This window comes from Mercurialis annua, linkage group LG1-X (assembly GCF_937616625.2).
Source record: "Mercurialis annua linkage group LG1-X, ddMerAnnu1.2, whole genome shotgun sequence".
Taxonomy (NCBI): domain Eukaryota; kingdom Viridiplantae; phylum Streptophyta; class Magnoliopsida; order Malpighiales; family Euphorbiaceae; genus Mercurialis; species Mercurialis annua.
Window position 1 is genome coordinate 62,531,713 of NC_065570.1, and position 17,014 is coordinate 62,548,726.

Consider the following 17,014-nt stretch of genomic DNA (forward strand, 5'->3'; position numbering starts at 1 on the left):
AAATATTTACACCATTTTGACCCATCTTTCCCTTATTTCATACGCTACCTATTTCTCTAACTTATTTACCAAAAGTATCTACTATATAAAGAAGTCTTATCTCATTTTAGGTTAAACTTTGGGTTAATGTCAAAAAAAATCACGAACTTTACATGTTTTCTCATTTTAATCACGAAGTTTAAATTTTCTCATTTTCATACACGAACTACCACTTTTTCCCAAATTCATAGTGCTGAGGTAGCACTCATTCATTGGTGTAAAATGACCTCCACCTCAACGAATTACACCAATGGAGCCGTGACACCTTGGCACCGTGTATGAATTTGAGAAAAAGTGGTAGTTCATGTATGAAAATGAGAAAATTTAAAGTTCATGATTAAAATGAGAAAACGTATAAAGTTCGTGAATTTTTATGACATTACCCCTTAAACTTTTACATAGCCACTCTTTTCTCTCTCTCTCTTCACTCTCAAAGTTCTCTCTTCTTTTCTTCTTCATTTTCATTGATTTTCAGTTTATCTCCTCTGATTACTTTTCTGTTCGTTTTTTCCGTTCGTCTTTCCAGTCGCGCTTCCGTTCGTCTACTTTCGATGGATTTCTCGTCGTTTCCGGTCGTTTTTCCGTTCGTCTTTTCCGTTCGCGCTAGTCCGTTCGTCTCTTTCGTTCGCGCTATGGATTTCTCGACTTGTTTTTAGATTTGTGTAATTTTTTAGGTTTTTTGTAATGATTTAAATATTTTGTAAATAAATTATTGTAGATCTATAATTTTTTGTTTATAAATTGTTCTATTATTCATATAATTATTTATTTTCTCTTCTCTTATTCATAGATTATTTTATTGCTACTGATTTTGTAAAGAACAAATTGATTTATGGTGCATTTGTAGTAATTTTATAATATATTTACGTTTTCGTGTATTTTGGTGTATTTATAGTGTATTTCTGCCCCTTTTTAGTATATCTATGGTGCATTTACAGTGTTTATGGTGTATTTGCAGTGTTTATGGTGTATTTGCAGTGTTTCATGGTGTAGACCATAAAAAACACTACAAAACGCCATAAATACACTAAAAATACACTATATATACACTATAAAAACACCATAAAAACACTATTATTACACTATAAAAAATAAGAAAATTCCAGGAAAAAAATCTATAAAAAATAAAAATTAACACTATGTATACACTTTATATACATTAATCTTACACTATAAAAAAAACTATATATACACTATTATTACACTATAGAAAAAAATTCAAGAAAAAAATCTATAAAAAAAAATTATTAAAAAATATCGATCGGTTCAGTCTACTGAACCGAAAAAACCACAAACCAAAATTGGAAAACCGAAAAAGAATTTGTGAAATAAAAAAAAATATTTTTTATAATAAAAAAAGTTAGAAAAGAAAAGTCAAAATTTAAAAATAAATAAGGTGGTGAATATTGTATTTCAGGAAATTACCGCAATTAAAATAGGATAAATAGTATCCATTTCAAAGCAGTAATATCAATAACCTTAGTGCAGTACTGAGAACGATCATTCGTTTCACCTTCTAATAACCGACATGCCGTTGGAAAAAAATTGTGAACAAAACCATGGCATGGTTTCTTGAATGGCAGTTCAATGAAGATGACGTTTTCCAGTAAGCAACTTTTGTAATTTGTAGTGAGTTTCATTTACATTCATTTGAATTTGTACTATATCTGGATTATAAACAAACTAATAAATCAATTATGTTAGAGATTGAATATTAAGCTTTTTATTTTTAGAATTGCTAATTGTGTTTTGTTATGTTTAGTTGCAATTTAAGGTATATCAGTATGCATGTAAGATTTAGTGATGGTGGAAAAATCAATTTTAAATTTAGTTGTGATGAGAAAGGCGATTGCTTTGCGTTATCAATTTAAATCAGCATTATGGATTAACAGGAGCTGATTTAGAATGTCATTATTGAGGATATTGCAATTTCGCTATGTTTTTTTATGGGGTATGAAACCATTTAATTCTAAATTCTGTGTTTTACAGTGCTCGTGCTGATCCCGTAGAGGAGATTCAGGTTCATTTGCATGGCTTCGTATGCTTACATCATTAAAGGTGAAACCTTGGTGAGATATGAGATATTGGATTCTTAATGAAGTTAATCTAGCACTTATAGTAAAACAATCTATTTTCGTAGTTGAATGTATTACAAAGCTGAAGTTTAAATATTTTTGAAATTCTTAAACGGTCTATCTACGTGCCTTAACGAGTTGAACTATATAAAATGCACATCAATAAGCTTCAACTTGGTGGCATCTCTATTTTTATAATCTGGCAAAGCTTCCGGTAATTTATCTCATGTTAATAAAGCTAAATGGTAAATTCCGACAAGTCCTTTTTTGTTACTTGGATTTGTTGATAGATGATATGCCACATTCAAATTTTTGTGTGTATAAGGTAATTGTTGGGACTTTTATGATTATTTTAAGTCTTCTTTCATGAATCAAAACTCAAATGCATAGGCTTGACGTCAATGTGATCAATTATAGTTTGTTTTTTTTTCCGGTTAGACTCTCTGGTTACATCTTATTGTGAAGCTAATTCTTGGTCTTCCTCTCTAGATTTTTTTCTTTCTGAAATAACTTTACCATCTTAGAATTTTAGCTTTGTGATTGTTAACTATTAAAATGTAAGAAAGTTTGCCTCTAGTTTAATTAATAGAGTTCATCATAAGATTTTGCTACATATATGTTACCATTACAGACTTTACAGTACTCAAGAATTTCATATGAGACTCCCTTTTTCCTTGCACACTTTAACCTTTTCCCTGTACAACACCATTAGATCAGTAATATTGGTGCTTTTTAGTTAATCTTTATTTTCTTGTTTCTTCCAGGAGTTCAATTTGGTCAGCTTAGACTTGTGTATAGGATAATTTGATACTTCTCGTGCTATTTGGAGGTTGGTTTCATACACGATGTAGTGAGTAAAGCTTCTACTTAAGAAAATAATCTACCTTAATTAATTACAAAAGATTGGAGTACCCTATAAAATGTTTGTCGCCAACCAGGGTTGCAAAAATGTGTTTATTTGTTATTCTGTATGCTAAACTCGATTGCTTCCTTTGGCAGAGTCTCATCTCACCTCATTACAACAGTTCTTTTTTTTTGTAACATAAGAATACATAAGTTAATAGTTCAAATTTATAACATGAAATCTTAATCGATAGTTGCTTTCAAGTCTTCTCTTCTCAATTTACCATACTTATGAATTGCCTTGCATATCATTCTATTTAAAGATAGTTTAATGATTCCCAAAATTGACTCATTTATAGAAAATGCTTATAATGTTTCCATTTCTGGGACTTACATTCAGATCTATGTGGAATATGGGTAAGCAAATTAGAACATGGGACCGCCTTACAGATGATATAGTTCTGAATATCGAGTTACTACAGTTGCCTTTTTTACTATATAAGGTCCACACAAGGTAACTTACGGGACCCGCTGTATTTTGTCATCATATCGTGCAGGACTACAATGGGGTCTGCTTGAAAGGGTGTGAGGCTAGTGGAAGTACCATTTTCTGCCAAACTCCTTATGTCATTCAGATTTTAAATAGGGATAAACCTAAAGTTATTCCCATTTCATGTTTCGTTGCTTGAGAGAATGTGATTTTTCACAAATCTTCTATGTTCTAATTGTTGCTATTTGCATTATTTGATAGTGATTTTGTATGCAATTTGACGGACAATGCCTTTTAAGTTTTTCTGCTGCATTTTTTTCTGTTCTTTCTTCAGTAATGGCAGTAGCCAGTTGGTCAGTAAGATGTTCTAAAGCTTTCTATCAGAAAATGTATTTCTGATGGGAAACATTTGTCTTACCATTTCTTATGCACTGGAATAGTTTACTGTCATGCGCTCTAATTTATTTTCTCTGTATTTTGGAGAAGAACTGTCCCTGTTCCATCAACAGCTACCTTAAGCAGTTATGATAGCATATTGCTGATCAGTTTTCTCGTTGTCACTATTGGATATGAATAATGTGCATGTTTTCCTTGTCTTTTCTTGGTGACTAGATCCAGCCAAATAATTATATTGATTTTATCACTCATGGTCGAAAAGAGGGAATGATTTGAGCTGCTAGCATGCGACGTGTCATTGGCAGTAGCATAAGTGTTAATTTGTGAAATCTAGGTGCTAAGTCTGCAGGTATCATGCTAAACATGTGATATGAAATCGATTTTGTCTGCAAGTTTCCTACTGAAGTGTGCATGTCTCATGCAATCTCGCTTCTCTCTATTTCTTAATTTTCATCAACTTCTACTTGCCTTGTGTTCTTACTGTTTCATATCAGAAATGGCTTTGCCTATTGTTAAAGGATTGCTTGAACAGTATGTGCAGTCACTGTTTGATGAGGTGACAGATAACAAAGCAGCTTTTGATATTCTTCAACAGAATTTTGCTTTCAAAATTTTTCCTCTTTCTCCACTTTAAATATAAGGATCTATCACAGGGTGGAGTTTGGTTGAAATATTTGTTTGCTTTTTAAGTCATTGATCATTATAGCTTATAGGTTTTGACATTGATGGTTCACTAATTAATTCATCAAACTTTAAATTTGTTTTGCATTTATAATTAGGCTGGTTTTGTACTAAAATGAACTAAAGGACCTGTTTGTTTTGCTTCTTTCTGAGGATGTTCACTTTTGGGAACTGTATTTTGACACCATTCCTTGCAGGGAATTGTGAACGATCAGTTTTGTTTCATCCAAACCTTGAAAACTGTGGAAGAGCCCGATCGTGTTGTACAGTTGATCAATACATACTGCACTGATGTGGAAGCAATCTTGTTGGAGCTAACAAGATACATGTACCATTCTACTTAAAGTTCACTTGGAGTTCCATTTTGGTAGATAATTTATTGCACTGTTAGTAATTTTAATTTTGACTAATTATATCATACCTGCAGGGAGCTTCCTGAAGTTAATTTTTTAAACTTAGAAGCACTAGCACATCAAATAGAGGAGAAGAGCTTATCGTAAGATGATTCTTCTTTTACCTTTATCTTTATCGTGTTAGTTGTTTTGTAATTTGAGCAAGATTCTGGTGATAAGTGAAGAACATCAGAAAACAATATTGGGAAGATTGCATCTTTGACATATACTGATTGCACCTGAAACACAGTGACTTAGCAAATGTAGATTGCTCATAAACACGAGCATGAATGTGCTATAGTCACAACCATCATTAAATACAAACTTTATCTCAAGGCTACGAGTTGATGTTGTAATAAACGCCAATGCATTTATACTGTCGCAACTGCCACTTGGAAATCATTATCAGACAAACTCTAATTTATTTTGCTTGGCTAGTTATATTAGATAAATAAATTTTAACCTTCTACACCCTTTTCTGGGGTACTTTGTGAAATTGCATGAGTGGCACTTTAGGTAAAGAAGTCATGGAACCAGTACAAGCATGGGAAGTTCGTGTCATGCATCTACTTTTTAAAATAGTTTCATGATGTTGACCTCCCTATTTTCTATTTATAGCATGCATGGGTACTTCAATTGAGTAAATGATATAATCGTAGATTAGTTGCATGCGAATGATGCGATACTTAGTTCATTAGTAAAGAGAGGGAGAGAGATATGAAGAAAGTAGAAGGATTTTCATCATCAATGATCATTATAGTGTTTAGTAGTTAGATGCCTACGATTGCGAATTCTTCAATGATTTATAATATGTATGAGTATATAAATATACTGTATATATTTGATGATGGAGTTACCATATATATATATATATATATAGTTGGCAGTACTCGATATTATTGCCCTAGATTAATCTCCAACGTTCTTCGATAAGACACTCTTTTAATAACTACACTACTAATAGTGTAAGTTTATTTTAACAAATATGTCATCTTTATTCTCCACTCACCACCAGGAGACGAAAATAAATGGAAATGGAAAAACCTTGTACTCTTTCTTCCATGCCACGTAGATGTTCGGCAAAAGGGTTAATCTTCTTGAGTTATGTTTTAAAGGTATTGCAATTGATATGCTAGAAATTTATAGCATTGTTAATTTTCTCGGATCCTGAATGATCTCCTCTCTCCCTCTCTTTATGTGTGCATGCGCGATGTGTATATGCATCTAAACTTCTATGAAACTCCGGAATAATATCATAATGTGGACAGAATTATGCACTCATGTTGATAATATCTAACATCATTGAGTACTGATCAATCATATTGGAATAATAAACTCTATTTACTTTTTATTAGCAGTTATCTTGCTGTTTAGCGTGATAAGAGGATGGAACATAAATGTGGTTTTTTTTTTTTTGTCCAAAAAGTGCTATGAGTAATGTTCTAGCTACTTTGTGACATGGTTTATTCTTGCCTCATGAATGGAGTTCAGAATTAATATCACTCATAAATAATGATCAGGAACTGAATCTTTCATTTTTTGGTTTTACAGAATCGGTGCTGAGCATATGAGGCTCGCATGTGCTGGTCTTATTCAGGCTTGTCATGATATGCAAAAGAGGAAGTAAGTATTTTGACATCAATTTGGTACGTTTGAATATAGTAACATTCTTTCTTTTCTTACTACTGATATGATTCCATGATCAGAATTTGACTTGCAATGTTTTAATAATTGTCATGGTTATGGAATCAAATAGTTTCTATTTATTGCTGATTATGATTAATGAAAAGTCTTGCTCTAATGGTGTATCTGCATGTCATCGTCACGGCTAAAGCTTACTTGATAAATGCCGACTCTTTATAATGCATCTTCTTTCTTTTATGTACATCTTTTCATATTTTTATGCACACATAGTATGATTAATGACTATCTTTTTCTCCATTTTGGCTAAACTCAATTTCAGTACTTTTCGTGAACTCAGTTGGATGAAGAGTGAATTTTCACGTACTCGAAGCAAATTGCATGTATTTGTTCAGGTATATATTCAGTTTTAACTCATGCATTTTGAGTTGCATTTAATTTGAGAGTGTACCTGCATGCTATTCTTTGGGGTGAAGTGCTTAAGAGATATTAGTAGCATGCTTATAAGATCGCAAATTTGGCTTTGTGATTGAAGGAAATGTCTAACAGGCCTAAAGAAGTATGTCTAGATTTAGGATGCTTCCTTTTTAGTCTTTTTGAGCGTGTTTTTGTGCGCGTATGTATGTGCACACCGTGAAGGAGTAATACAAAGCTATCGTTGTTGTAGCTGTCTTAAAAAAAAATATAATTAGGATTTCGAAACACATTTTGAAGCTGCAAATGATTATAGATTTTTATTTAAAAAAGTGCTTGTACAATTTCCTAGTAAAGAAAAGATACAATGCACTAAATATTTTCATAAAACCATTTTGAATCATTAAAATGAGCCTATCCATGAAAATATAAGATGAAACATGTCTAGATTTTGACCTACAATGCCATAATTTGACTTTCAACTGGAGTGGCTTCTATTATCTCTCTAGAAAAAACCTTGCGGTAGCTTCTCGTGATTTAGTGCCTATAAAAACATAATTGCTTATGATATCATCCAAAAGTTTCAGATTGGTTTGACATTTACCAAAATCTTTCAAGCTATGAATGTATAAAAGTGCTTCTTTGTTTATTTATGATATTTACTGAAGTATCTTGCATACTTTGTTGTCGAAATATGGTTATATACTTAATTTTTCTTTTTTGGTGGATTGTTGATTTGCAGACGGAACGGAAGGTTTTGAGACTCGAGAAGAAGCAACAAAAATGAAAATCCTTATACTTTCCCTCCCTGAGGTGTGTGCAAGCTCATATTCCAAAACCCCGTATAGTTTCTAGACGAAGAGATGATGTTTTGATATCGAGCTTTAACTCGCGAAGTATCTGCTGCTTTATGCTGTTGGTTGCATTTTTGCAGTCGCTTCCATATTAGTAAATGCATCTCTATGAAATCCTGCTTTTGTATATTAATTGGTGAATTAATGCTATAGGGAGACATATACATCTGTTGTTAAACCGTTATTGTATGTTTGGTTCATAGAATTACCGAGATGAAATATAATAGTTATTCCATATGGAATATTTCTGTCTTAGGCTCAAATTTTACATAAATGATAGTTAATTTCTTAGAAATAGGATGTGTGAAACTCAGCACTTGATTATCGTCATTTAAAGATGTATGGTGGAATTGAAAAAGATTTCATTTTTCACAAGTGAAGAATGATTTAATTACCCAGTATCCAATATCTTGAGATGAAAATCTAACCTTCTGTTTGAAAAAAAAAAAACTCCTAGTTGAATCCAAGAAATGCCAGAAGAGAAATTTCATATTTGATGTAAACTATGTAAATAGGCTAATGCATTTAGTCACTCAAGAACAGTACAAAATTACAACAAGAAGAAGAAAACAAAATCATGAAAGTTTATATGCGCCTATATTCGTCTCCACAATCTCCGATCACTTCAATTAGATCTTTTCCCTTCTCCGAAACTTCTCGTATGCTATTTATATCTTCCTCATCCAGAACCAGTGAAAATATAGCATTGGCGTCTTTGACGTGTTGCGATAAACCAAGCCGGACGCCTATCATTGATCCCGCTACTGCCGGCTGCAGTTGCACAAAAAGATAAACATACAAACATGAGAAATTTTCTAGAGAGGATTTAATATAACTGGTATTGGAGAATGTAAGAGACCTGGTCTAGTATGTATTTTACAGCAACAGTCGGAATCGAGACTCCGTGTTTAGAGGATATCCTTTTAAGTGTCTGCAGCAAAACCTGAAACTGACGCCATCCTCCCCAAGCATCTATCATCTGTCATATTTAAATCACATTCTTATGAATAACATAGACTTATGGAATTTGTGGTCAAGTTTTTGAAATTCCAAACCTTAAACTTCTCCATTTTCCCTATCTAGTGCAACCTAGGCTACATATTGTATCAACTAGAGACCTTGTATACTAACTAGGGGTGTGCAAAAATTGAACCGAAGAATTTGGTATGGTTTGTTTTGGTTTAAACTTATAAAATCTGTTCAATTCAGTTCGAAAAATCGAAAATTCAATTTGATTCTGTTTGAACTGATACCAATAACACACCCCTAATGCCAACAATGATAGCAAATGAAGCACATCAATTTACAGCCTTAAACTAAACAGAAAAATGCCGAATAGCTCCATAAATAAAAATAGCTTGGTATTTTTGTTTGGATACAAATCAACCGGAAAAAAGAAGAAAAACTCGCACAACTAAATATCACGGACTGGTTGTAGAAGTGATAAGGTTGCAAATAGCCTAAAAATAATAATTCTTCTAATGTATTGATTTTCTAAAGAATCTACAACATGTTTGATCAAGATTTAAGTAAAAACTTGAACTTTAATATTTCTAGCATAAAGATACAGAAATATAGGAGAATTCCACTTTTCCATACCAGCTCATCATTTTGGGTCATAAGAAATTTTTTACAAATTAAAGTGCTTGAATTTCTTTCTGATTATGCTCCCATCTAAAAAGTGGGCAATATTAATGTGTTAAGTGTTTTCATTTCATACCCTTTTGTACTTTTGCAGAGATGGAGTGTTCAATGGGGGTCCAGCAAAAGGAATGGACAAGTTCGTGTCAAGGAACTTCTCCGATAGAAGCCCACCCATTACAGTCCCATACCTGCATTTTTTCATCATCATAAGAACACATAATCACTCAGCAGTTGCATAGACTACATTATTCGACAAAGAAAAATTTCTAAAGTGATGAATATCTCTAAATAATGTTATTTTTCATTATTTTTGCAGTATTTTCATCATCCCATCAATGAATAGGTGTGTGTGTATTTGAATAAATAGACCTACGTTATAAGTTTAACCCCTGTTAGCTGACAAAGCTCGGCCATTTTCTGTTGAGGGCGCATATCTACAATTGAATGCTGCACCTGATGAAGTTGCACCACACTAGTCGCTATTAGCTTCACTACAAATAAAAATGAGGTTTTGCAAACGTTCTCAAAAATTTAATGTTCAAAGATTTACCTGATTGCTGACAATAGGGATTTCATTTTCGAGAATAATTTGTAACCTCTCGGTGTCAAAATTTGTCAAAGCAACGGTTTTAATTTTGCCTGCAACCACTCGGTGAGCTAATGCAATCAGACCGAGATAAATGAACAAACATTTAAATAGGAACAGAAAAAATTAATAATATTAACCTTCTTCTTTGAGGTCAGCCAGGTGTTTCAGGGCATCAAGGTAACCGGAATTGGAATAGTCCCACCTTTTAGGAATGAAGAAAATCGTTATATAAAATTTATGAATACTAAACATTTTCAGTTTTATACCCAATACTATCTTCAACATTAAAATAAAAAAGTAAAATTCTGTCACATGTTTTATAATTTCACAAAGAAACAATACAACATAGCAGAACCAGACGGGATAATGTAATAATACCAATGAAACTGAAGCATGTCTAAGGACGACACGTCCATTCTCTTCCTTGAAATATCGATGTTCTCCCTGACATAACTACTTGTCATCTTAACTGGTGGTGGCACCCACTTGGTAAGACTGCATAACAAGATGGAACATGTAAGTAGCCGTTTCCCATCCTCGTCTCATGTAAATTAAGGTAGATAATATCATCCATCCTTCAAACTAGAGGTGAGCATTCGGTGAATTCGATTAAAACTGAACTGTATTACCCATAACCAAATTACTTTATCTCTTTAACCGAAACCGATTTAACCGAATTACTGAAATCTTAAAAATTAAAAACCGAACCAACCGAAGTAATCGGTAAACTTGGTTAAACCCATCAAAATATAAAGAACAATTATTAAAAAAAATTAAAAAAATTAAAAAATCGGAAAATTCGGTTAACCTTTTTTTATAAAACCCCTAACTGCAAGAGAACCCTAATTTTTTATGGCCGAACTACTGAATTAACGGAAAACTTCTACCCAATAAGATTTTGCCCACCCCTACTTCAAATTAAAGAACTAGAGCTAATAAATAGAGCTGGAACTCACCCTCTAATCTGTTCCAAGAGCTCTGGTGGGCGTTCACGACGAACTCGATTGATGAAAATGCCATAAAGATCTTCAGCGGGTCCATCTGCAAAATTTAAGGAAACTAAAGAATAAGAAAGCAAATCCTAGGAAAAATTCGAGAAAAGTCGGAAAAGAATAGACTGCCTATTAAACAATGCAACATAAAATCAGGCCTTATAAAAAGCTACTGCTATTTTGTAATTCCATTACATATATCAGCCATATCAAAGGTTGTTAGTCCAGAATCAGCATATTGAAGCATAGCATCAACAGCTTTATCTCTATCAATCTTTCCCCATCCGCCGCTAGTCTGCCACATTCCGTTAACAACTCGACATATATCTAACGAATCCGTCCCTCTCTTCACTACAATTCTCCTATTACTATCTTCAGTTAATACACATTGCAACTGCTTTAAAGAACCCACTTTCTTCAGTTCACTGACTCTTCTGGTTCCAAGACCAAATGACTTAAAAGTGAACTTAACACAATAAGAATAGCCTATCAACTCTCCCATGTCAATACCATAAAAAAATAAAAATCTATTGATCAAACAAGTAGAAAAAAAGAAGCACAAAAGTTTACCTTTTAAACACAGAAAAGAAACAATCTTTTATCTAAATTCAGGAAGTTTCATCTTATCTACTTATAACTTTCTCCACCATTGGTTGCATGATATAAAAAAGGGTACTTTTGTATAAATAAAAAGTAAATTGAGAACTTTAGGTAATTACCTAAAACTTCAGGGACATTATTATTTACCATTGTCCCTTTAGAAACAGAAACATAAAAAACAAAATTTAAATTTGTCTTATCTACCTAACAACCATTACTTCCATCATTCAATAAACTTGTAAACTAGCACAAATACAAAAAAAGGTTGGGCCTCTTGTGCAAATACTCAAAACTTCAGGGACCTCATTGAAAAAATAAAACTTACAGTGATCAGCCATATCGAAAGTGGAAAGCCCGGCATCGGCGTACTGAAGCATGGCATCAACGGCGTCATCCCGGTCAATACGGCCCCACCCACCGCCTGTTTGCCACATACCATTGAGGACTCTGCATATGTCGAGTGAATCGTTGCCGTTCTTTACAGTGACTCGGCGTGGCTCGGCGGTAGTGGCGGTGCAGCATTGAACTGAGTTAGAAGCACCGAGTCGGGCTGTGTCGAAACGAGTTTTGCTGGGTTTTAAGGTGGAGAAGAAACCAGGGAAAGAATAGTGAAGGGATGACATAGCTTAAAAAGAAAGTTTTATTTATTTTATTGTAAGGTGGTGTTTGGCGCTCAAGAATTAAGATTTTTGAGGTTTTTGTAAATAAAATATTTTAGTTAAGTGACTATTTATACCCTTTATTTCGATGAAAACTAGAAAAATCTACTTTATGAAAATTGGCTTCATTTTGAGAATAATTATACAACGCAATGGTTGCGCCATATTTTTTGTACAACAAAATAATGAAGCGTTAGTCATGTGTAAATATTTAATGATAAAAAAAATAAGTAATAAATAAAAAAAAATTATCGTAAATAATTATTAGCTTGTTATAAAAATGACGTGTCACATCCGTTATGTGAGATAAACACTCTTATTTTAAAAAAGGATTTAAATAAACAGAAATGAACTTTCCTTAAAAAAAACAAAAGGTCAGAGAAGGGCTTATTTTATGTGTGTGTGGTTGGAGGGGAAGGGGGGTAAGTTGCACCCTCACATTATAAAACTACTAAATATACCTAAATTAAAACTTTTTACTTTTAATTGCACTCTCAAAAATTAAAATTCACACCTTTTAATTTCAATACCGTAAAACATTAAATCAACCTTTTTTTAATACTTCAAATTTTTATAAATATTCTAATTGATCCTCATAGTTATAATTAAAACAAAAAACCATCTTTCTCAAATCTTAAAAAATTAACAAAAAATTAATTAAATATAAATTAATTAAATATATTAATAAATAATTTTTAATTTTCAAAAAATTAAATGATTTTTTTAAATATAAAATAATTTTTATTTTTATCAAAATTAAAAATATGTTCTTCTTCCTCGAGACGACCAGGTTCCGAGTCGTCTCGAGAAACACGAACCAATCGTATTCCTCCATGGAAGACGAACAGGTAGTCTTCCATGGAGGAAGACGAGATCGTCTTCATCCATGGAAGACGATGTCGTCTTCATCTGTTCTGAGGAAGACGTTCTTCCTCCTAACAGTGAGGAACGTCTTCCTCAGAACAGTCAAATCTGAGGAAGACGAGTTTCGTCTTCCTCAAAACAGTGAGGAAGACTCAAATCTGAGGAAGACAAAGCTCGTCTTCCTCAAAACAGAGGGAGATGAGCTTCATCTTCCTCTTTTTTGAGGAAGATGAAGTCCTTTTTTTCAGAGGAAGACGACTATGTCGCCTTTCTCGAGACAAACCCGCAAGGTTCGTCTTGAGGAAGACGAACGGTTTTTAATTTAAATTAAACTAAAAATTATTTTATATTTAGAAAAATTATCGAATATAAATTTTGTTAGCGGGTTGGATAGAAATAACAAAATCATTCAAATATTGGCAATTAATTTTGTCGAGACAATGTGGTTGCAGATATGAATTTTTATAAAATAAATATATTTTTATCAAATAAAAAATTGTTGTTAAGTTTTATAATTTTTTAAAATTTAAAGTATTGATTTAAGCCTTTTTAAGTGAAAAGAGGTCAATTTGATGCTTGAAGGTGCAATTAGAAGTGAAAGTCATAATTTGGATATTTTTGGTGGTCTTACAACGTGAGGGTGCAAACGAATTGGGGCTAAAAAATAGGATTTTTTTCATAAGATAAGCCTAAAAAAAACTCTCTGATTTTTTCAAAAATATTTACTCCCTCAGTCTCATAAAAATAGACCACTTTTTTTATTTTGAATGTCTTAAATTATAAGTCATCTTTTATTTTTGATTAATAATTTTAAAATTAAAAATCTTAATTACCCTAATAAATATATATTGTAATCTTCAATTTAATTAATTGCTTCATATTCCAATATATAAATATCAATTTTATAATACCAATGCAAAATACATTAATACAAAAATTAGTCATCAATATATTATTTATTTATGTAAAAAAATTTAAAGGCTAAACGGCCTATCTTTATAGCACGGAGAGAGTATAAGCTTTAAATTAATTTTGGACATAATGAAACCTTTTTTGTTTTAAAAATGAACAGTTAAACCTTCTAAATTTTGAATCATACAAATAAATTGTTACATTAAATATGATAGTTAATGGCATAAGATTTATAAGGAAAAAGGTTTAAAAATGGCTTAATATTTAAAACCTTTTCAAATCAATCACTAAAAAAATTATGGGCAATTTTTTTATATTATGGACCTAATTGATACTTGTCATTTTTAATTAGTTTTACATTTATAAAAAAAATTATTTAAAAAAAATAAACAACTTCCGGCGAGCGGAGGTTGGTTCGACAAGTTCTCAAACAAACTCAGGTTTGATAACATAATTGTTTGTTCTTACCATTGATAGATGTTTGTTTCACCTCTAAGAACAAGTTGTTTGTTCTCAGACAAGAGAACAGATTTGAACCGGCGGCGGTTTTAGAACAAGGGTCGGCATTGGTTTGTTGCAGGAGGAGGGATAGCGATGGTGGTTTGATTGGTTTAATTAAAATTTAATTATGTTTCAATCAAATCAATTTGGTTTATTTAGATTTTAATTAGTTTAATTTGGTATTGATAAGTTTAACTAGATCTAATTGGGTTTTGATTGGTTTAACTGGATATTGATTAGTATAATTAGGTTTAATTGAGTTTTGATTACTTTAATTTGATTTAATTGGATTTTGATAAATTTAATTAAATTTTAATTAGTTTAATCGAGTTTTTATTGGATTTTGATTGGTTTAATTGATTTTAATTAATTAGAGATAATTAGAAAGAATGAGGTGGAAAAAATACTAAATATATATAAAAAAAATTAAACATTAAAGCTATTTTTAAACTTTTTTCCCATAAGGATATGAAACTCTTTGGGAATTAATGGCTATCTATAAAATTGATCGAGGAAAGAGTTTAACTGTTCAATTTTGAAATTAATGAGGATTTAATTATGTCCAAAATTAGTTTAAAGACTCATTTATATTATTAGAGAAACTACAAAGGTCTTTTTTTATAACTTTTGCCGGAAAAAAGTGAACAAAAAATAATAAAAATAAATACTTGAATCGTTCTATTTTAAAAATCTTATTTTATTCTACTAAAGATTATAAAGACATTTATTATTATGTATTTCACATTTCCTTTTGAATTCATCAACTTTTATTAAATTAAATATGAAACAGTTATATTTTTAAGAAATTCAGAAAAATTTAAATTTTAAATCTGATGATCTAACATGGAACAGACGTCATGTTGTCTGATTCGCCGATCTACTTTCAAAAATAAATATTAAATTATCAATTGTTTCGTTAATGAAATTCATTTTTCGATCAAACTCCTCCACTATTCGCAAACTGATTTTTGATATAAGTAACTACAATTACGACATCTGATTCAACCCTTTCATTAAAAAATGGACAACAAAACTTTCCCAAATAAAGCACAACAAATCTTTTAGAAAAAACATGATAAAAGTAAACATTCAGAAAAAACCAAACAAAAAAAATATAATATTAAAGTTAATAAAAAAACTACTATTGTCATAAATCATTCTATCTTTATAGTTGAAAAATCTTCAATCTATTTTCGATTCTTGATTCACCTTCGATATATACATTGTCGATAAGTTCCAGTTCACAAAAAAAAAAGAAACTACTCATTATTTATATCAAATTAAAATAACATAAAAAAAGATAATTACTATCAACGAAAAAAACTAAACCATTAATGGAAAAGGACAAAGTTTGTTTAGAGAGACGAAAGTTTTCTTTTATTATTATTATACAATATGGCATATTATACTTATTAATGTTAGTGGGATTTTACGTAAAAAAAGTGATTAGAAGAAAGATAGAAAAAAACACTTAATGATGATCTTGAGATGCCGGTCTAGGTCTGTGATCCAACCTAAAAAGAAAGATAGGTTAGAAGGATGCGAGCCAGTGTTGGCTCGAACACCCTCCGATGCCTAAGTCAGATAGGTTTAATTGATCAAGTATTCAATAAATGTGAGTAAAGTTAAGTTTTGCCTGACTTAGGTCTGTTCGTATATATCGGTAGTCATTGTGATGTGTTGGAAGTCTTTTTGTCGTGGAGTCCATCTTCTTGTTGAGATGGGATAACGAGCTGATCTCCTGGATACTCATACGGTTATCACTGAGTACTGGGTCATGGACATGCTAGTTAGTCTTTGTGTCAGCGAGACTTGTGTTTTCTAATCGAATTTTGGTATTATTTTCGGTATGGTATCCATTAATATTTAATATAAGTTTACTTAAAAATATATTTTTTTAAATTGAATATGTTAAAATGAAAAGTAAGGCTTTTAAAATGTGACCAAGTGGAAAGGGATAACACCAAGCTATCAATACCAGCGATTGTAATGCTGTAATAAATTGTAGGTGGAAGATTTCTTTTGTTCATGCGTTCTCTTTTCAGAAAAAAGTTGAGAAAAATGGAGGGTGATAAGTTATTGAGTGTCAAAGATAACTTTAAACATTGGATCTAGTCATGCAAAGAATAACAAACGTCAAATGGATATCAAAAGAGGATTGCATGTGTTTATTTTGCTGTTCAAATCTTTTTTTTTTCAAAAATAAAACTACTCTAAGTTAATTGTTAGCGAGAGTTAACAAGAATTAATAGCTATTTTCTAAACTATGTTTAAACAGGCGAAATAATTACCTGAGAAAAGACAGGGTCGAACACCTAATCTCTCCATATATAATAAATAACTTGGTCAAGCCAAGCACTCAAATACAAATCAGTTAGTCTTAAAAAAATGAAAAAAAATTGTCCTTAGTAAGGTATTATATGAGGTC

General features: G+C 31.5%; 2 protein-coding genes across 6 annotated transcripts; one reads left to right on the forward strand and one right to left on the reverse strand.

The window, feature by feature from the left end:
- Window positions 1–1,470: 1,470 nt before the first annotated feature.
- Window positions 1,471–8,080, forward strand: LOC126657597 (uncharacterized). 5 transcript variants are annotated; one of them, XM_050352322.2, is made up of 7 exons: window positions 1,471–1,668; window positions 2,029–2,108; window positions 4,722–4,852; window positions 4,952–5,020; window positions 6,468–6,539; window positions 6,898–6,952; window positions 7,714–8,080. In XM_050352322.2, the coding sequence occupies exons 2-7, from the start codon at window positions 2,070–2,072 to the stop codon at window positions 7,756–7,758; spliced, it is 411 nt and encodes a 136-aa protein (XP_050208279.1). In that variant the 5' UTR covers window positions 1,471–1,668; window positions 2,029–2,069; the 3' UTR covers window positions 7,759–8,080. The 5 variants fall into 5 exon arrangements, with proteins under 5 accessions (XP_050208279.1, XP_050208286.1, XP_050208266.1 ...); XM_050352329.2 differs by having other exon boundaries at window positions 1,474–1,668; window positions 2,029–2,097; window positions 6,880–6,952; XM_050352309.2 differs by having other exon boundaries at window positions 1,476–1,668; window positions 6,880–6,952.
- A 216-nt stretch (window positions 8,081–8,296) lies between these two features.
- On the reverse strand, window positions 8,297–12,358 carry LOC126657587 (flagellar radial spoke protein 5). Its single transcript, XM_050352299.2, has 9 exons — window positions 11,976–12,358; window positions 11,015–11,099; window positions 10,437–10,553; window positions 10,196–10,260; window positions 10,020–10,108; window positions 9,843–9,922; window positions 9,546–9,657; window positions 8,685–8,804; window positions 8,297–8,596 (listed from the first exon to the last, which is right to left on the reverse strand). The coding sequence occupies exons 1-9, from the start codon at window positions 12,271–12,273 to the stop codon at window positions 8,411–8,413; spliced, it is 1,152 nt and encodes a 383-aa protein (XP_050208256.1). The 5' UTR covers window positions 12,274–12,358; the 3' UTR covers window positions 8,297–8,410.
- Window positions 12,359–17,014: the final 4,656 nt, after the last annotated feature.

Excerpts from the sequence above, each read along its gene's own strand:
- LOC126657587 (XM_050352299.2), bottom strand. The coding sequence starts at position 12,273 with ATGTCATCCCTTCACTATTCTTTCCCTGGTTTCTTCTCCACCTTAAAA. Across the intron at positions 11,100-11,975 it reads TTTCGATATGGCTGATCACT|ATGGACCCGCTGAAGATCTT; the intron begins GTAAGTTTTATT and ends TAAATTTTGCAG. Across the intron at positions 9,658-9,842 it reads ACAGGGGTTAAACTTATAAC|GTATGGGACTGTAATGGGTG; the intron begins GTAGGTCTATTT and ends GAAAAAATGCAG.
- LOC126657597 (XM_050352309.2), top strand. The coding sequence starts at position 2,070 with ATGGCTTCGTATGCTTACATCATTAAAGGTGAAACCTTG. Across the intron at positions 6,540-6,879 it reads CATGATATGCAAAAGAGGAA|TACTTTTCGTGAACTCAGTT; the intron begins GTAAGTATTTTG and ends ACTCAATTTCAG. Across the intron at positions 6,953-7,713 it reads AATTGCATGTATTTGTTCAG|ACGGAACGGAAGGTTTTGAG; the intron begins GTATATATTCAG and ends GTTGATTTGCAG.